Below are 20,861 nucleotides of genomic sequence, written 5' to 3' on the forward strand. Positions count from 1 at the left end.
AGGATCTCTCTGCTGGATGTAATAGGAGATTGGATACACAGAGATGAGAAGCTCAGCATGAAAGCAAGCTCAGTGTGAAAGTAATGACATCTCAGACCAAAATCCTTCCTTTTCATCTCACTGCCAATAACGTTTTCTGAAGCTGTATAAGGTAAATAATCTTAGCCTACATAAGAAGAGCCCGTCTGTTTGATGGACAGTTCTCTCATTTTACATGCAAGGCTGTGTCAGTCTGTATCAGCTATTGATAAGGAAGCTGGTTTTCTGACCTTGACTGAAGAAAGTTTTTGTTGATTTCTTACTGATCTGTACTTTATAATTTCTGTGGGATTCTGATATTTCCAATCAGCACAACTGAGGTTTTAGCTCATGTTTGGTGTAGCTGCTATCTGTGTTGTCCATTCATGCATTATTTCCAATGTTCTCTTAAGCTGTTTAATATATTATGGCTTACTAAATGAGTGAGGATTAAATGATAGCCTGTTCTTTTCGTGGTCCTGTTCCTTGCTCTCTACTTACGCTTAACCTTTCTGGAGCAGGGGGGATATAAGCAAAGAAGGAATTGAATTCAGCCTTGTTGGTTTCGTGTTTTGTCATTTCTTCATTGCTAATTGTTCTGCACTTTCATTTATGTTTTCTTTTCCTTCTGGTGTATTTATGGAACCTCCTCCTATTGCCTTATCAATATCCCTAGCTTAGATGTGTGCTCGTTTCCATTTTTAGAGTCAATTGCTTTTGGTTTCTTAAGTTAATAGAGAGTTCCTCACTGGAGTTGAATTAATCTTTGAAACTATTCCCTGATATGACTAAAGGGTCATTTGCAGCTGTGCTTTTGAATATCGTCTCTTAGTAATACTTCTGTGGAACTTTTTCTAATGTGACACTTCTTAATGATTTAATTTTCTTCATTAGAAATGTACACTATGCCTGTCAAGCAAGGATTAGGGCTATGGACCTATTTAAAAGTTTCTTTTGGAAGCTTATCCCTGCTGCTTGAAAGCTCTATTTACTGCATAAATAAGTTTTTGTCACACCTTGACAGACACAATTGTCCTAGTATAGATGGAGTTACATTGGCAAAAACATCCCTTTTCCAGAACAGATTTTTCTTCTGTTTTGTGAAACTGCTATAAAGTTTCTGGGAAACAGAACACACCTTTTGAGTCCGCCAGGAGAATTTAGTGAAATGGTTCCATGAGCAAACTCTTGCTAATGCAGGCCTAGAGTTCAGCTGTCTTGCCTTACTTTTCATATTTACTTCAGTTAAGAACAAAATGATGCCATATATCTTCGTAGTATATCACCTGTATTTTTTTGTGAAATGTATCATAAAATATATCAACACTTAAACTGTTTGCAGATCTTCTTGTGTTTCTCAAGCCTCAAATAAATTTGGTTTGTGGGTCAATGATTCCAAAATGACATCTTTGAATCCTCACAGCTCATGTTCAGTCATGGAGCTTCTTTATCCAGATTTTAGTTGGAAGTGCTATGTGAACAATTCAGTGTTCTAAATGGCTCCAACTGGCATTATAATTGTGCCGGTTTACAACTTTACAGTTACAGAAAACACAATATGTAGGTGAATGTTAATAGGGGTTTTATTTAAAACTAAACAATCACTTTAAAATAGTTTTGCAAAACAAGCGAGCTTTTATATTGGGGAGGGATTGTTGCTGTTTTTTCTTGAAGAGTTTGGAAGAGGTCTGGAAGGTTTCTCTGCTGTTGCCTGGATTCCCTCAAACATCCTTTTTTTGCCAAGGAAAACTGATTACAGGCTTTGCAAAGAGGAGGTTACTAGAGAGGTTACTAGATGTGACCAGTTTTCATGGCATTTACTTAGAAAGATCATTCTTTGCATTGAGCTTTGGTTTGTTTGCCACAAACAAACTTTGTGCTGTAGTTAGGTTTGGGTTGCTCTGTGGAACCTACCTGCTGGTGATAGAAGTCATACAGCATATGTCTCATTTAGATGGAAGTGAGTTAGCAAGTGAAAACCCAGTAGTTTTAAGGGAAGAATCCTCCTGAACCACAGCTACCCCCAGAACTTTTCTCTGTCACGTGTATGAGTGTTACTAAGAAGCACAATGATTTTTACAAGCCTTGGGTTATCCATGGAAGTGGATTCCAGAGCTTAGGGACAGTGTCTCACCGAGAGGCAACACTATGGAAGAGAATGGATTGGTTTTATTGAGGACACGAATAATCACCATTCAGGTGTTTTGGGGATTTTACACAAACTTCCTACAAAAAGGTGAGAATGCCATGTCAGTAACAGAATTTTAACAGATAATTTGTCAGGTTTGGAAGGTGCAATGGCATAAAAATAATTCTCCAGTGAAAGAAAACTCTTTAAAATTATGGATTATGTTGTAGGATATTGTCATACTACCAACGACTTTTAAAATTAAATCCATACCTCTTTCTAACTAAATGCTTTAAATCTGCTTCCTCTAATTATTCCTTAGTTAGACTTAGAAAAAATAGATAACTTCTAAGCCACAAACATCTGTTTCTGTCATGCAGCCTGATTATTCAGAAATTGATAGTTCGTGCAGAAATGCAAGGTTTCCAGTTAGTAGTTATTTGCCCTGTATTTGATTCATGGGAAGACCAAAGAAATTTTAAAGCTTAATTGTAGTCAATAATCTTTTAAATACTTAATTATTTTTGTAAAAATAATTTAAAATTTCAAATCCAGAAGCCATTTCTGAAAAGCTGTAACTTATTCTGTAGTAACTGGATCAGTGAAACACTGCAGCGTCCTCATGCAAGTGCAGAGGAGGTAGGTTTGACATGTGAAAAGATCTGTTTACTACAAGCTTTTTGCCAGAATGGTCACAGAGGAAATAAAACTGGCAACCTAGTGATTCCTTTTACATGTCTGTCAAGGAAAATTGTTGTGTTACTATCTTTGAAAGCTATTATTTCACTCTGTTTCCACATTTGTGAAGACTATCCTGCTAATTTCTTCAAGGTTGTATTTCTATCTTTAACAACTATCTGTTCTAAAACAAGAAGTTACATTTTTTTAACACAGAAATTAACGTAGTTTTGGGTTGCACAGCCTAAGAAATGCAGAACATGGCATCTACATGTTCTACTGGTGAACTTCTGTGAAAACACATTAACACTGGCATGGTATACTGTATGTGTTGCAATAAATTATTAAGCCAGAATTCTTGAATGTCCTTACCTTCAGGGTTTTTTAACCAAAACAGGGGGTTGTTTCTCATGTTTTTGCAAGTATCACGTAAGCAAGTGTGGTCTATATCTGATGCTTCCCTAGACCTCAGCTTCAATGCTCTGGTAAATTTTTAATACGAAAACTATATTTCTGCCAATTTCTACAATGTAGACTCAGTTGTATACCAGGAAGGGGAAGGGGAAAGGGAAAGGGGAAGAGGAAGGGAAAGGGAGAGAATCTCCATGAAAAAAACCCACCTGAACACTTACCTTCACACCTTGGCACATCTTATTTTGTGTGTTGTCACTTCTTCCACACTCACACCCCAAGGAGAATGGTGGTATCTTTCCATCTCTACCTCTCCATCTAAACTCAGATGCAATTCTATAGATTAAGTATCTTGGCAGGAAAGTGGTACAATTTAAAGTATGCAAAACTGTGATCTCAGGAAGGGTTATTCAGCAGAGTCATAATCAGTAACTTAAGTTGCAAAATCTCCCTACATAGAAATTGGTATCTCATTGAAATCATGTTAAAACAAAGTCTGGCTGCTTTGCAGAGACTGTCAGAATTTGTAAGTGTGTGAAACTGGTGAGTGAGTGAGTGAGTGAGTGGATGGCTAAGAAGTGATGGCATGCACAGGACTGAGCCATGTGGAGGTGAGGGGACTTAAGAACACATTTAGAACTGGGATGAAAACAAGCTTTCTTTTCACTGGGTCTCTCGTGTGCTACCCACACATTAGCCTTTGATCATACTACCTTACATGTTAAATGTTTCTCGAATGAAGAGGAGGGAGTGGAAAACAGCTATGGAACAGACTAATTGTATTCTTTGATATTGGTAAATATCACAAACTCTCCTTCAATTGTCAAAGTCTTATCATTTACAATTGAGAAAAACTTTCCTTTTGATACTAGGATGTTAAAATGGAGATCTAGATTTCTAAATGTAAGCCCTGTACCCACACATTTCCAAAGTCTACATGACATAAGAGGGTTTTTTAGATTTGGGATATATGAAAGGGTATATAGAAGAGTGAGGAACAAGACTGGGAAGATGCGTGTTATTTCTGATTTTGGCCCCACGAGATTTATGAGGGAAAAGGTAAAACTTGTTGTATTCATGTGCCCTAGTGTGGCTTATTGCAGATTTGAGACTTCAAAATCTTTTTTTTAAATCCATCTCATATGGAATAAGCTGTAGTTGCCAGAGTCTTGTGTGTTGGTAGCATTTTTGATATTAAGATTCAAATCAAGTTGATAAAACATAGTGTATCAACCTGCTGCTCTCCCTTTTGCAACAGATAGGGTATGCCCCTTACAGTTTTACCTTGTCTGAATACATACAGAAATTCTGGAGCACCAGAAGGGAAAATGTTAAGTCACTTTGTTCTGGACCCCTCTGCATGAGGGCCATGTAGCACTTGGTATCCTTCTCTGTCAGCTACAGTTTCTTGAAAGTCTGAGTTTCAATTACAACATTTTTAACAAAAGGACATTATGCTGACTTATTACTGAGCTTCTTTGGTTGTGTTTGTGCTTATTAAAGGAGTGTTAATTGTGGATGGTTGACCTGTATGCCTCTACACCACGTTCAGTAACTTTTCTTCCATCTGTGAATAAGATGTTTTTTATGCCAACCCGAGTACTGTGTCTGCCTTAATGGGGTAATGATCATTGTGTTTATTTAGATGAACGTGTCTGGGGTGGTTTTTTTTATGTTACCCAGGAGTAGCATTAGCTCAGCAGTTACATCATTCCTTGCAGCTCTTCACTGGTATGATTTTTTCATTTTCTCTGTGAAGGCACTGTAAACAGTATTTTAACTCTGATGTTCAAAGTCTGTAAGGCAGGCAGTGATAGTGAGGAGAGCCAGTATCACTTGCTCTACCAAAATGCATTTTACCCATTTCATAGGGTATTTGCACGTTATTTTGTGATAAGCTTTTTAGTATTCCCCGCTACCACCACGAGATGGGGCAGGTGACCAGGGAGTGGCAGGATTGAGGCCGGCATGCGGCAAAGAATAACGAACAGATGGAAGCGTTTCGAGTTACGTCCTACCTCGTTTTTTCTGATTATTTTCTTCACTATGAGAGTGGTGAGGCACTGGAGCAGGTTGCTCAGAGACGCTGTGGCTGCCACATCCCTGGAGTTGTTCAAGGCCAGGTCGGATGGGGCTTTGAGCAACCTGATCTAGTGGAAGGTATCCCTGCCCTAGACAGGGAGTTGGAATTAGGTGATCTTTAGGGTGCCTTCCAACCCAAACCAATCTATTATTAACATTAGTCTTCGCATCACTGAAAATAAAGTTTGCTTTGTGTTTTAAACTCTTTGAAGAATATTTAAAATGCCTAAAGATTATCTTCTGGAAACAAAAGACACTTTTTTGTTTTCTTTGCTTTAGGGTGTTGGGTTTTTTTGAAAATTAAATGCCAAAAATTAAATAATTCTTTTATGTCAATTGGCTGGCTAGCCTAGTTCAAAAGTATAAAATTTAGAAAAAGAAAAAGACAAATATATGAAAGACATTTTTAATTTTTCCTTGAAAAAGTAATGCGTATTTAAAGTTAGTAGGTTAGCTTACTTTTAATACGTTGAAAATTTTGTTGGGATATCCCTCCCCAGAGATTTTAGCTGTAAGTAGAAATTTTTCTTTGAACTAGTTTAAACTGAGGCCCTCTTTCTTGTCACGCACAGACAGGGAAATACTGCAAGATGCTGGATTAGCTTGTTCGCTTTTCATTGTTTTCTTTTGTAGCAGCAATCCGTTTAGCTATGGTATGCTGAGTTTATCTGATTAGCACTTAATGAGTGAAGGGAATAGGGGCAATGTTGCCTGAGTTACTTAAACCTAATGAAGTTTTCAGTACCTTCCCCCTCTTTCTAAATACCTGAACTTTCCTGACCCCCACCCCTTGCTTTTTCCCTCAATTGCAGCTCATTCCCATACAAAATGCGCTTCCGCTGCGGCTCTATCAGCAGTAGAGCTGCCATTAGCTGGATTTTGTCCAGTGCACATTGGTCACAACATACATCCTGCTCAACAGTGTTTGACAGTCTGTCTGAAGCTCTTACAAATTCAACTGCTGTTGTTATGCTGACTCCGTTCCTTACCTGGGAACACTTGCTGACCAAAAAATGCAATGACCTGTAGCATGAGTGTTTCTAACTTAAAACCATTAGGTATAACTGTAAGCAATAAAATAATTTCTTTAATTGATGTTTTAATGAGGATTTACTGGAGCTTGAATAATTACATTATATAAAGAAATTCAAGAAAGCTGATGTTTAGTAATGCTTAAAACCTGTGTGTGCCATACAGATTGTGGTTCTGTTACCATAATTAACTCAATAAGCTTCTTGCATAACTCATGTTTTCCTCTGGTCTTTGGCTTTCCCTCTTCTAAGATTATTTTTTCCTTTGATTTGGTATTGCATTGTAAAATATTTAGTAAAAAAGCAAAATTCTGAAAAAATAGAAAAATAATGTACATGAGTTTTGACTGTTTAACTATTTCTTTGATGGTTCTGTTAGTTTTATACAGAAATACAAAGTTGTCTTAATACTAGTGAAAATAGGTCTGAGGAAAGTACAATTGATGTCTGTGCAAGAGATTCCTTATGCATAGAGGTTCTGTAATTGTTAAAGTAATAGGAAGAAAGCAATAGAAATTTAGGTGGAGTGTCAATAAAACAGCAGCGTTGCTTAGGATATCTGAATCTTTATAGATGGGGACCTCTGAAAATATTTTCAGTTATACCTGCTTAACAATACAAATATTATATAGAAATTATCTCACAGTTCTTTTATCAGTCTCCCAGATTTACAATAATCATAGTAATAATAATAGAAATAATAATGATCTAGTGATAGCAGTAGTGATCCTCTTAGAGCAGAACGTGTGTGTATGTTTTTAGGTAATTTTGAAGATATTAGAAGAATGCCAGAATTGCAGGAATGCACCAAGGTGCTTGAAAAGGGTAGAAGACAGCTGTGAACATTTTGTGTGTGCAGCTTCCTACTGAGCACACCCCCAGTATTTGCCTTCCCAGGTGAGGTTCTGCAGCTGACAGTGTTGATGTTCCCAGTGCAGTACAATGCAGAGCACAATGTGTCAAACTGCTGACAATGGTAGAGCCAGTCTGGAAGTGTCATACTCTGAACTATATGGTAGAAACATGAGAGGAGAAATCTCTGTTTTTTCACTTCACTGACAGCCCAGATAGTGTCATTTAAACTTCTTCTTGTTTCCGTTATTATTTTGTTTTGATCTGTGTTTTCGTCTGCTCCTGAATATGTATAGAATATGCCAAACTTCTATCCAGCTATCGAGATGGAAAACAACCCCAAGTGTTAATCTGTGAATTAGGTATTGAAATATTTTGTAATATAATTCAAAGGTTTATTTAAATCACAAAAAGTATGTGTGTGTGTTTTTCTTTTCCCCTCTCAGGTTTGCAATTATGTGTGGCTATATGTCTCAGTTTGAAAGTGTACAAAACAAAATCAGGAATGGTTATCTCTTTAAGGTATGTTTTTGTAGGATTTGGGGTTGGTTTTTTTTTAAAGCTATTCCTTCAAGTTATTTCCTTATATAGTGTCAAAGACAGACTATTCCAGCACAGTAATTCAGCCTCACAGGTCTATTTTGGTGCTTAAGTTAAAGCGAAAAAGTTATTTTTATACATGCAAATAGATTATATGATTACACAGTATAAGAACTGAGGTAGGATTCTGGAAACAGCATTAAGATTTCTGGTTTATTTTGTAGTCAAAGGGGGGAGGAAAAGGGAATAACAATTCTGTTTAGAAAATCAAAACATATGAAATAGTAAGTGATCAACTAACACAGTTCTGCAATCATCCTTCATGCCACCCTTAAGTAATATATTTTTTAACACTGTCCTTTTGAAGATAGTTGTGTTTTTTAGATTTAGTTACTTGTGTTACATGTGCTACTCTCCCCGTCCTTGTCCTCAGCATTGCTTAGACACTTTCCATCCATCCCTTGCCTTCCAAGCTGGTGTCCCCCCTTTCTGGGTGTCAGTGAGAGGCAGCAGACATGTTCCAGTTCCTGGGGAATGCCTGGTCTGGGTTCCTGTCACATCATGTCCGTGTTAGGACTTGGAGTGTGGCAGAGCTTTCCTGCGAGAGAGCAAAAATTACATCTGAGCTGTGCCAAGTGAGCTAAGCCCCAAGCACAGGGACAAGCTGGGAACAAAGGGATAATGACAAATAACGTAAGTGCTGCAGCTGTGTAAGGATGGAGTTTTAGGAGTTCCTGGTATGAGCAGTAGCCTTTTCAGGGAGGTTTTCCTCCTCACTAGTAAATACTGAAATCTGTTGAATTGTGTGGAAATGTTAAGGATTTGGGAAAATAGTAGTATGAAAACGTAGCTCCTATCTGAATAGTTTGTGGACAAAATGATAGCATAACAGTCTCTTAGATCTGTATAACTCAAATATTTTTGTGACTGGCTGAATTAGAAAGATATCTGGGGGATAAAAAAGAAAGGTTCAAGTGAAATTTATTTTGAGAGGCAAATGGTAGGGGTGAAATTACCTACTTATTTCTTCCTCAAACTTAGGTTGAGCGATAAGAGCTTTCTTTAGTAAATTAAAGAGGGGAATAAAGAGACCTGTAATAAAAATGATTTTGGAAGAAGGACCTCATTAGATACTTCCTAGGTTTTATAGTTTCACTATGAACAGAACCATTTTATTTTTTGAATTTCACATTATAGTAACAGTTGGTTATGTCAAGTACCATTTCATTGGAGCAGTCACGTTCTAAGGTGGAAGAGACTGTGCTTCAGTGATGTGTGCTGACATACAAGATCTATCAAAGAGAATAATTGGTTCCTCACTTATTTGATCTGTGATTTTTCTAATTCTAACTATAAATGAAATTAATTTAATTGAAGTTTTTTTTTTTCTTACGACAAAAGTTCTTGAGTTATTTGATTGAACTTTAGAGTTGCTTAGTCATGTTCTAAATATGGCATGTCTTGTTGCATTGTGTGCAACTTTACTAAATAATTTTGTTTGTGGTTTCCCTCCATGAGGAAGGGGTTTGCTAGTTAATATATTTTTAGGTTGTTAGAAAAGAATTGCAGCAGAAGAGAATCACTGAATTTGTTTCTGACTTGCAGCAAACTACTTAGAAAGTAAACACAATTGTCAAACAAACATCTAAAGGGATACTAATTTTCTTTCCAATAGGAGCATCTAGACAAGGCGATTGAACTTAAGCCTCAAGATCCCTTCTTATATTACCTCAATGGAAGATGGTGCTATTCAGTAAGTTGTGTTTTATTTATCTAATATATGAACTGAGTATACTGAGAAATGATAATGCATTTGTGATTAAATATTGGGACTTAAGACAAAGTAAGTATTTATTTAAGTAGATGTTTTGAGCTAAATGAAGCAGACATTTACATTTCCTGAATCAACTACCAGAAGTGTGCTGCTGTCAGCACTTATCCTGTTATATAGATAGGTAAGCTGTGCTTGTATGTCCCTCATTGTTGTGTTCAAGTTTTTTACCTGAATGCATGAATGAAAAGTAACTGATGTTTGGAAGGGAGGAAGGGCAATCTCTTGATTTCGGTTCTTTGTTCTGCTACAAACCTTCGGGGTAACCTTGGGCTGCTAACATAGCCTTTTGAAGTGAAAGGCACTTACATGCTGTAGGATTATGTCTGTGGCAGCAAGGCTACCCTACTGGGTTGGTAAATTCCAAGAGAATGTCACAAGAAAGATTCAGGCATAAAAATCCATAATTCACCAAAGAGTTTTGCAAGAGATGTAATTTGTGTCATGCCAGTACAACAGGTGATTTTAAAGATTACTTTAGTTGTATTTTTATTTATATATTATAAAGATTGTATTATATCATAATAGATTACATGCTAATAAGTATTCATATAAGAAAAAATAAAATAATTGGTTTACAAGTTTAGCTGTTAATCAGTTTTTTAGAAAAATTATGCTTGTGCTTTAGAATGAGAGTTGTCTTATTCTTAGCCCACATCTTTGAGGGATCAGTTGGCTATCCTTACTGCTTCATTTCTGGTGCTGTGAGGAATCCTTGGTCAGAAGAAATTGTTCTTCCGTAGTCCATGCTGTAAAAGATGAGTGTAAGACTTTTCAGAATAATAACTGCTAAGCACAGTGAATGCCAGTCCTGCCTTTTTTTTATGGATACTTCCGATGCTAGTCAATACAAAATGCCTGCAAACTGTAAGGAAGGAGTTGTTGTGATACGTTGCAGACTTTGTCTTTATCTGCAACAGGACTTAATGCAAAGTAATCTTTCAGCAGTTTTTTTTCAGATTATATATTTAACTTTAAAAGAGCTTTCAGCAACTATATTTCTTCTCCTTTGATTTGAATAAGGAATGACACCAACTTTTTCAAAGAACTTGGCATTTTTCTTTTTGTCACACTGTATTCTTGAATAGCAGCATTATCTATGCAAAAATAAGTTGATGAAGATGGTATAGTATAGTATGCTTGCTGTCTTGCCTCTCAGGAGCATCTGTCTTACCAGTGATTGTTTAGTGCTTTTGTACTGTGCTGTGTCCAACATCTGAACTGCAGCTTCCATTTATGTCAAACACTCCCAGATGTTTTTCATGGGTTATTTCTCATGCGAGCTGCTGCTTTTTGGAGGCATATAATCTCAGTATACTTCACTTTGTTCTCATTGCACTTTTTGTTACTCTTGTTCCATTTTCATGATAATCACTACTTCCTGACTGAGTAATAGGTGTGGTTTGTTGTACTGTATCGTTACAAATTCATGTTCCACACTTGCAACATCTATGCAGGGCTTCCTTACTAAACATTAAACCCACATATTAGCATTTGCTTTAGGTAATGACCTGACCTGCATTTCATTAAGTGAAATAATCTACCTAAATGGATGTAGCCACTGAAATATTTAAGGATTGATTTCAGATTTCGCTTTTTCTTCTTTTTTAAAATTCTTGTTTTCTGTGACTGCCATTACAAAATAGTAACCTGAAACACACAGAACAGATTTTTGTAGCACAAATAAATGCAAGTATAGGACTGAATAACATTTTGTTTTAGTTTCTGGGGCTGTCAGCTCTTAAAATCTTACTGTCTTTGCACACTTGCAGTGGCAGAATGAGGTCATTTGAAAACATTAGTTTTGAGGCACTATTATAGAAGCTGAATCTTAATCATGGCCCAATGAGGTTGGTGATATTCTCATTAGTTTTACCAGACTGTATGAGTAGGTTTCTGAGCTGATCCACTAGTAGAGGTTTTGGCCAGGTGTATGTTACAGGTAGTTGTAGGAGCTTGTGGAAAATGTGCCAAATTCCTTGGTCCTATTCTGCAGACTGTGGTGTTTCATGCTGTGGTAATTATCCCAAAAAAAGACTGTTGGCTGTGGCATTGATTCCAAATACTTTGTCAGGATATAGATTATGATAGAGCACTTGAAAAATTGATTCATCGCTCCTCTATACAGGTACCTGTAGCTGGAGTGATAAATGTTCCTCTTAGACCCTCTGTTTTTAATGTTCAGTCTCGCTGTGCTTGAGGCTGGGAAGGTTGTGTTGTCCGATGTGAGAGAATTAAAGAAGAAAAAGGGATGACTGAGGCAAGAAGGTTAGTTTTTACATTTAGCCTACCTGACTTTAGGGTCAGGTTAGGATTGGCCCAGTACTTGTTCTTTCTCAAGTATTGCTTCCAAGGGTATTTTTGTCTAATTTTCATCACATATTGCTTTACTGAAGCAGTGTAGTTAAAAAAGATAACTAGTGTTTGATACTTTATAGGCTTTGGTAACACTTCTGTGAAATGTATTTAAGTCTTCCTAATACAGTCAGACATTTCCCATTCACTCCTTATTTAATGTTAGGGGATCTTATTACTATCATGTAGAACTTTTTTTGGGATGACAAACTCAAAAAATTAGGAATTACATAAGGGATTGTAAAAGGGGATGCTTCAGGTGTAACTCAGGGTTACAGTTCATTTTCACAAATGAAAACCAGTTGAAAAGACTTTTAGGTAAAATGTACAGTGGAGGGAAATGGAGATTTATTGAAGGCTGAAATCTATATCCGGAGACTGCACGCTGTACAGGTAAAAACTATTTGATTTGTGGAATTTTGCCAGAATTTAACTCTGACTGCCACTTCTCACCTTCCTCAGCGTAACACAGTACTTTGCAAAGAGCAGTGATTCAGCACTGCGAAGTTTCTTACTCGTCAGTTATTCTTGCTAGGCCAGAAGTGAAGCTGTTGTAGCAGTGTTGTAGCACCTTCCAGCAGAAAAGATGAGCTATATTTTCACTGCCCTCACAGCAGCTGGGGTTTGTCTGTGATGCAGAGCCAGTGACAGTTGTGCACCACCTTGTCTAAAAATCAATTTTTGCTGTTTCTTACTTCTCTTACCATTATAAAGTCAATAGAGCTATACAAAAGAGAAAGATCGTAGAATCATCTCAGCAGTTTTAAAAAATTACATCTGGTATCACAATCAGATAGGCAAGATTTTCACCAGTCATGTCATAGATGTCATGATGGGTAAAATTTTGCCTGTGAGACCTGCTGTGTATACAGAAGTAAATGGATCTGTGGTACATGGTGCATATAGGAATTAGTTTTATTTCCATAGAGTTTTGGGCACAGTTATCTGATAAATCTTTATAATTTTGGTGGGGTATGTTTTTACTGTTTTAATGTTTCAAATAGCTTATAAAACAGAGTACTATCTATTTAAGACTTATGTCTGTTTGCCATTACAAGACAGGCACAAAACAGTTAGCATATACTTGTGAAACTGGATCAGAGTCTCTGGTAAATGCCAGTAGGGTGTTAAAAATGAGATCTCTTGGGATTTTCTTTTTGCAGGTTACATGCCATGTGTTGGATTTGTCTCTGGTGTATCTCAGTATCTGTTTGGGTTACATCAGGGAACAATAGATTCAGTTCCTTTCTATGCTCTGTAAGTCTGCTTCCCGTACTGGAAAGTGAAAAGCCCAATTCAAGTTGGATAAATACCTAAATGCCTGTGCAGACTGTCCTGGTTTTTCAGCTGGCAAGAAAGAGAATATTTGTTTTGGAAACCAGTATTTTAAAACTGGTGTCCTGTTACTTAATTTCTTCCAGAAGTCAAAACATTGCGAAATTATTTAATACAATTTTAAATTAATATATTGTAATGAAAAAGAAAAAGAAACTCTCTGGGATATTTAATTAGGTGTCACTAATATTTTACTGAAGCTGGGTCAATGAGGTGATTTTCCTTTATGGAAGATAATTGTGTAATATGTCTTCAATGAGCTATTAGCAAGGAAGCATTGGAGGAGGATATCCTATAGGGCTGAAAGTCAATCCTGGATGACTTTTTAATCCAAATGGATTAGTTTCCTCAGTACAAACATCCTGATTTGAGAAGAACTGTTACTGGACAGGGTTTGTGTCTCATAAAAAACAAATAGAATACAAAACCCCAGCCAGTGTTTCATTGTATATAGGTACTTCTCAAATCATATATATATATGATTTTTGATGATCTTAGGCTAAGGAAGAGAAAGGGATGTTAGGAAATCCATTTTCCCAGTATTTAAGGGAGAACCATGTTTCTGCGTTGGTCTTCAGAGGAACAAGAGGCCTGATAGGAGAGAGCTAAATATGACCTTAAAGTTCAGCTGCAGTTTAACTTTGTGGGTACCTTTCTTCCATCTCTAGTACTGATGGAGATTTAGGTAGAATAAGTGGATGACAGCTTGTTCTTTGACAGATCTATAGGAGAGGTTGGTTGAGACAAGCATCTCTGTTTGCTTTGGGATACTGAAGAGTGGCCTCCTCTCCTTGGCAGAGGCCAGGCTATCATTATGACCCACTCCTTTCCAGTCCTAAGGAAGTTCAGGAGTTGGCTGATGGTCCCTCAGGCCCTTTTTTCTCATTCTTGGTTGAGTGGGACTAACTCTTTGTATGGCAGCTGGGTAGCAATGAGTGACCCAATACATTAAAACCTGATATTCTGTGGAAACACAGTGTTCCTATGAATTTTCAGGCTGCTGGCAGGACTGTCATCAGGGTTTAGGAGACCAAAAAACCAAAACTCACTTAACATTTGGAAATCATCTGTAGGGCAAAGGCAATCTTCATTCTTTAATTTTTTTTGTTGTTGTAGCTATTACTTGCTGCGGTAGCTGTTTTTCTTATTACTTTCTGCTGTCCTTTACCACTTTTGGAACACGCATTAAAGTGAAATCGTGGTTCCGCTGTAGTTGATGACAGTTACACTCTCTTTATACTTGATTTTGTATGGACCTCCAGATATACTTTGCACTATTGGAGTAACCTTTACTGTAGAAGTGAAATTTGTGCTACACTACAGCATGCTGAGCAGGGTTTCTGTTCCCTGTGCTTGCTCACACACAGAGAATGCTTAATAAATAAAGTTAGTTGGTGTAGTAGGAATTGTTTCCATTTTCACTAAAGGTGGCGTAAGATTTACTCTAATAAAGTTATTTCAAATTAAAGACTGTGCTTATGTGCACTGAGGGGAAGGGCATAATTTCCTGTTCATCATTATTGCTCTGGGACACAGTTCTGTGTATTGCATAAAACAGGTTCTTTTCCATTTTTCCCAGCTCAGTATAGCAGGGTGCAGACAGATTCAGGCGGGGTACAGTTAAGCTGTTCTGATGGGATTCACCTCACCTGTCTTCAGCAACCCACAAAATACAATTGTCTACGCTGCTTTTGCAGTTGAAGGAAAAAAAGAAGAGAAAAAGAGGAGCGTTCATCCTAAGCTAATGTAGGAGAATAGGAATTGCCTAATGGAATTACCTCTGTCCGTATTGACCATGCAAGGAAGCTGAACAACTTGCATGAACTAGGCACTTCATTTGTGGATGGCTAGAGTTAGCTGCAATGAATACATCAAGCTACTGGCATATCAGTCTCACCGCTCAAAACATTAGAGAACTCTCAGACTATCTCTGAAATAGTTACGAAGTGCAATGGTGGAGAGAGCACACAGAAAGAAAGAAAACTCACTGTTGTCACGGAATCATAGAACCATGAAGGTTGGAAAAGACCGTTAACCAAACACTGCCATGTTCACCATTAAACCGTGCCCCAAAAGCCACATCCACACATCTTTGGACACATCCAGGGATAGCCATTATACCACTTCCCTGAGCAGCCTGTTCCAATCCCTGACTATTCTTTCAGTGAAGAGATTTTTCCTAATATCCAGTCTAAACCTGCCCTGGTGCAACTTGAGGCCCTTTGCTCTGGTCCCATCACTTGTTACCTGGGAGAAGAGAGTGACCTCCACGTCCCTACAACCTCCTTTCAGTGCAAGTGGTTTTCTGTGAAATGTGCTTACATGCATTTCACTTTTACCATTGTTTTATCTTGGTGAGATTTGTAAAATAAAAATGGCCAAGTGCATGTATGTTTGGGCTTTTTAAAAGTTTGAATAGGTCAAAGCAGCACCCATGCCAGACAAAATAAAGACTAAAACCTCAGTAAATCAGTTCTGATTAAATCTCATAAGAAAATAAAACAACTGCCAGGAAGAACTTGTGTTTTCAATAGTTAATTATAACTCCACATGGAAAAACTGCAATTTTGTTTCCTCACTGTTGCATAACAGCAGACATGAGTATGGTAATTGTATCTGTGTATCTCCGGGGGTGTTGTGTGGTCTTGCAGAGAATAGTGTAAGCATATCCATTCCCTTTATTTTTTTATCCTCTCTTCCTCACTCTGTAAGCTACCTCTAGGTTGATGTGATGGACCTAGAAATATAGAAAGCCCCTTTCTCTTCCAAAAGAAGAAAGAACACTGCATCAGGAGATTAGCAGGGAGAAAACAGCACTTTTGCAAAAATGCTTTTAATGAATCTTGCAGATTATATCCTAGAAACTATATAACGGCAAGGGAAATGAAATGTGGAAAGAAATTATATACATAGCTACAATTTGAAGTTTTAAGGCAGTATGCTGAAGTTTGTAACACAGTGTGAAAGCACTGCAGACGTAAATACGTTGTTGCTTCAGTGAGTAAGAACTCTAGGATTGCTGGAGAGCTTTTGTAAAAAATACTTTATTTCCTTAGAAGAAGCTTGAAGTTGGGACATGTGAGAGAGAATGAAAGCAAAAGCTTTATTTTCTTAATATTGTTTCTCCAAGCAGTGTTGCTCTTATGCAGCTAGAGACATTGGGACCAGATTAGAAAACATGGTTCTATGAATTTTCCTGTTGCATGCTGACCTGTATTTCTAGCAATGGTATTTTTAGGGCAGTTTGCAACAAGAAATACATAGATCTAGGTGTCTATTCAAAAGAGAAGCATTCTGGGTGATGGCTGTGGATAATTCTGTGTGGGTGGATTCTTATATTTTACAATTATTAACTGACATCTACTGGATAATTGCTGGATTTAGGTGGAGAAGGTAGGGGGAGCAGCAACAGCCCTGCAGATATTGGGAAGCCAGGGAATGAGGCAGGAATAATCTAAAACTATCCAAAACCATTTTAGTTTTTACAGCAGTAGGACCAACTTGACTTCAAGACTGAACTCTGTTATTTGAGATGCAGCTCTTTCTGAAAAGAGATGTCCATATGTGACTCGTATTTCATCTCCAGGTCTCTGATGAAAGACTCTCTTTCTTTTCCTGTGTATATCTCTTCTCTGTGTTGCCTCTGCATAGATCAGGCTAGAAAATACAGAACCTCGTTTTTTTCCCATTTTTCAACTCAGTTGTACTCTGTGACAGGAGCCATCAGGGCAGTGGTTCAAATACTTATGGAAAGGAAAAAAGTCCTGATTTTTCTTTACAGATGTGGTAGAAGTGTCCAAAGGAAAGTGGCTTCACTTCTCCATTTAAAAGGCTCTGCTCTTACATTGCATTTCCTAGCAACTCCACCCTTTGTTATAGATGTGAGATGTGTTTTGCCATGTTGGGGTGATGTAGCCAAGTACCTTATGGCAGTAACCAGAGCAGTTTCTGTCAGGTGTATATGTAAGGGAAGAAGTCATGTGCGTTGTGTGGGAATATGACAGTTCCCTAAAGTCCTTTCTCAGCAGTCCATCTTGCTAAAATGAGAAGAGGTCTTAGGCAAGCGTTATTTGTCAGATTTGAAGAGGAAGAAATGAAGCCTATTTTTTAACAGTGGCTGTCACCAGCTTCTGTGTAATAAATGAACTTGTTATACCAGCACCAAAAGCACTTACATTTTTACTGTAGCAACAGCTTTTCATAATGCTGAAAAGTTGTCAAGTACATAGACTATCATGCTAAGCTTTCTCTTGAAAACCTTAACAAGTTTCAAGCACTATTTCTAGCCTTCAGTTTTAAAAACAGGCAAGGTCTTATGAAACCTGAAATGTAGTTTAAGCTTTTTACATGGGAAGAATTTTGTATCAAGGATCTTGGTATTTTGTCATATGTGCATATTTTCCTGTTAACAGAATCCAAAAGACTGCTTTTAGCTGGCAAGTTGGCAGTATAAAGCATTCCTTTACAGGTTCTTTTGCAAAATACGTCATGTAAGTAGTACAGTACACAGGACAGTATTTACTGTAAAACTGAGAGGCAGCCCTGAAGACATCTGACTTTTTAATTTAATTTTTTTATTACAGGTAGCTCAGTTGTCTTGGATTGAAAAGAAGGTAGCTACTGCTCTCTTTGGGACTCCACCAACTTCAACAGTAGAAGAAGCACTGCAGAATTTCCTTAAGGTACGTTCTAGCCAACGGTTGCGGCTGTTTACCAGCTGCTGTTTGTGACTCTTGTCAAGAAGTCTGTTGAACAGACTGTGTTCAGTAGCTATAAATCCAGGGCTCTTCTAAACACCACTGAGCTCTCTAATAAAATATTTTTTCTTTTCTGTTTTAAAATTAGTTTGGAGATGACTTTCTTTTCTTTCTTTTGTTTTGAGGATTCTTCAATTACTTGACATGGTTAATAGTTGCTGAATATAATGTGAGATGGATATAGATTAGTTATATATGCCCTTGAAACAAATTAATCGTAGTGATAATTGATGATTTGCCCATTTATGTAGGAGGGTTAACATGGGCAAGGGAAACTTAAACATTGTGATGCTTTTCTTTTTCTGATCTGAAGCTTTTTTTTGTTGAATTTCAGTAGAAGTGTTTCTTACTTGTGGAGATGAAATTACCTTTGTAGTGAATTAGAAAAGAAGGCTGTGTCATACAGGTCCGTGTTCCTGGGCATTCTGCTTGAACACACAGTTATGAGAAAACACCACATGAATAAAATAAATCTACCTTTCAATGTCTTCTATAGGAATCAGTTCTACTTCTGGAGCTGAAAAGCGTACAAGTTTTTCACTTGGCTGAATTCAAACCATAAACTTCCTCCATCCTTACAATGACTTTCAGAAAGTTTCTCAAAGGATTGGACAGGCATATTTTGGTCACTTTCAGCAGTGCTTGTTTTCTCTGTTCTTAGTCTGTTTAAAGATGGAATGGTCTCCTGAATTTTGGACAGTACAATACATTGCCATCTTCCCAGTTTAAGAGATTTTATCTTTAAGGTCGCATTCCAAATGTAGTAGGAATAATTTGAAACATTTACTTTAGCTTCAGGGCATTTTGTGGTGGGCTGCAGAGTGACTGTGGTTTTAAGTCATCTTCTGCAACAAAAATTAAATTACTGGGTAAAAGACAACTGTTTGGGTTTCTTTTTCAATTGCTTGATTCTACATGGTTGTGGTGAAAGCAGCATTGTTTTGGTCCAAGGATTACAGCTACTATAAATTTCACTGATGTAATTTTTCTCTCCAGAAGCTGTTTGTTGATTAAAACTGCTTCTTGGCTAGTAGATAGTTGCTAAGGTTTTTACTCATCTTGGAAGCTTCTATGTCCTTGGTGCATTTTAAAAGGAAGACATTCTTGAACTTTTTTAACAACCTGAACTTTTCAGAAGGTGGTAGTGTGAAAAGAAATGTGTACCCAGAACTAGATGATACGGGTCTGTGGAAGAGAAATAATTGTAAAGTTGATTAACCCAGTTCGTTACTTGTTATGCAAAGTGTGAATGGTTGGTTGCTTTCTAATTTCTTTGATGAGGAAATAATTATTAATAATCTAGAGAGAGCAGTGTCATTCAAAAAAGTGCATGTGTCTGATAGATCTTGTACAGAATGACCTGATGTCTTTACAGAGCACTTGGGAGAGAGGAAAGCAAGGAGTACAGAACATTTTTATGTGTTCAATGTCAGCGTCTATTGTGCCTGGTCTAGGGTTTGAGTTTGGGGTTTTCTTGTTTTCTTGATTTTTTTTTGAATTGCTAAACAGATTGCATTACACACAGTAGGGATGATTCTGTCTGATGTTTGAGGAAGTGTAGTGCATTACTAAAAATGTTATGCAGACCACATAAATCCCATCACACAAGTTTTAAGTCTATTTTCTTTCCTGTTTTTTATTATCTAGGCAGAAGAAATGCATCCAGGATATTCCAAATGCAATTATGTGTATTTGGCAAAGGTAACCAAGTTCTTTTAAAAATAATGATTTGTAGACTCTGGTATTCCTACAGTGGTCTGATTGGAAACAAAATGTTTTTTCTTCTCAGTGCTATAAAGATCTTGGCCAGAAAAACAATGCACTGAAGTACTGTGATTCTGCACTGTCAATTCTCTCAGTTACTAATGAGGTGGGTATTGAGAGTGATAACTTATTCCCTTGTGACTGCTCTCTTGTCTTTGGCATCCATTACTGCACTGTCGGTAATAACATAATGTTTCAGTTTTTCCTCTGAATACAGAACCTTCCTTTTTCCTCCACTCTAGGTTGTCTCATTACAGTTGTCTGTATCAACAGCTTTAAAAAAAATCTTTGTTTAGGGAACTGTCAGGGACTTGTCTGTATCAGAAACTGAATTGCACTCTTTGTAATTCAAACCCACTTCATTAGACCATCTTAAGCATAAGGAGTTGCGTGTGTCACACTATAGCTGTGCTGAAATTTTGCCCCAGACCTGCATTTTTCTGAGTTGAAAGCATTCTGGATTTTTGCCCCACAGTCTCTATCTCTGCTCCTGAAAGCCGCGGTTTGTGATTCTTGTCAAGGGCAGTATGTTGACTGCAGCAGAGGAAGATGAGTTATTCAAGGTAACCTTTGTCTTCAACCACTGTGCGGTTCAGAGGCACAGTTCTTCCAGTTACATCTGCTGGAACATAGGTTGTTCTAAGAGATTATTAGATTCCTCTTTAGGCCCTTCAGAGTGTTTTTATGTATGTGAACACAATATTTCTACCAATATTTGAGAGATTTTAAGTTATTTAATTTCTCAAATATAAACCAAGTCATGGCAAGAAGGTTCACTCTGTCTGATCTCTGAAGCAAGTTCCATAATGACTAACCTATGATTGGAAACATCTTACCATCCTAGAGTGTGACAAGTTCAAACCTGAGCTTTGTCAGCCTAAGGGACCCCCTTTGAGCACAGCAGATGTGGTACAGAGAGAGAGGTGATCTCAGAGACGAATTGGCCCTATCCCATTTAATTCTTTGAAGTTAAAGACCATTAAATAGCTCTGTAACTTGATTGACAATAAATGCTGTGTGTGGAGCACTAACATGTTTATGTCAAGTGTTCCTGCTGGGAAGAAAGACCACTGCATGCC

General features: G+C 37.4%; 1 protein-coding gene across 4 annotated transcripts in view; it reads left to right on the forward strand.

Moving 5' to 3' along the window:
* Positions 1-20,861, forward strand: part of RMDN2 (regulator of microtubule dynamics 2) — a 45,235-nt gene that overhangs the window by 14,418 nt on the left and 9,956 nt on the right. For 3 of the 4 annotated variants that reach the window (XM_032683000.1, XM_032682999.1, XM_032682997.1), the window contains exons 6-11: positions 7,647-7,722; positions 9,416-9,493; positions 17,845-17,943; positions 19,666-19,719; positions 19,808-19,888; positions 20,258-20,345. In XM_032683000.1, coding sequence (XP_032538891.1) covers positions 7,647-7,722; positions 9,416-9,493; positions 17,845-17,943; positions 19,666-19,719; positions 19,808-19,888; positions 20,258-20,335 — 466 coding nt within the window. In that variant the 3' untranslated portion in view covers positions 20,336-20,345. The remainder of the gene's footprint in view (positions 1-7,646; positions 7,723-9,415; positions 9,494-17,844; positions 17,944-19,665; positions 19,720-19,807; positions 19,889-20,257; positions 20,346-20,861) is intronic. The other variant, XM_032683001.1, reaches the window with a different exon arrangement.

Source organism: Chiroxiphia lanceolata, chromosome 3, assembly GCF_009829145.1.
Source record: "Chiroxiphia lanceolata isolate bChiLan1 chromosome 3, bChiLan1.pri, whole genome shotgun sequence".
Lineage (NCBI taxonomy): Eukaryota > Metazoa > Chordata > Aves > Passeriformes > Pipridae > Chiroxiphia > Chiroxiphia lanceolata.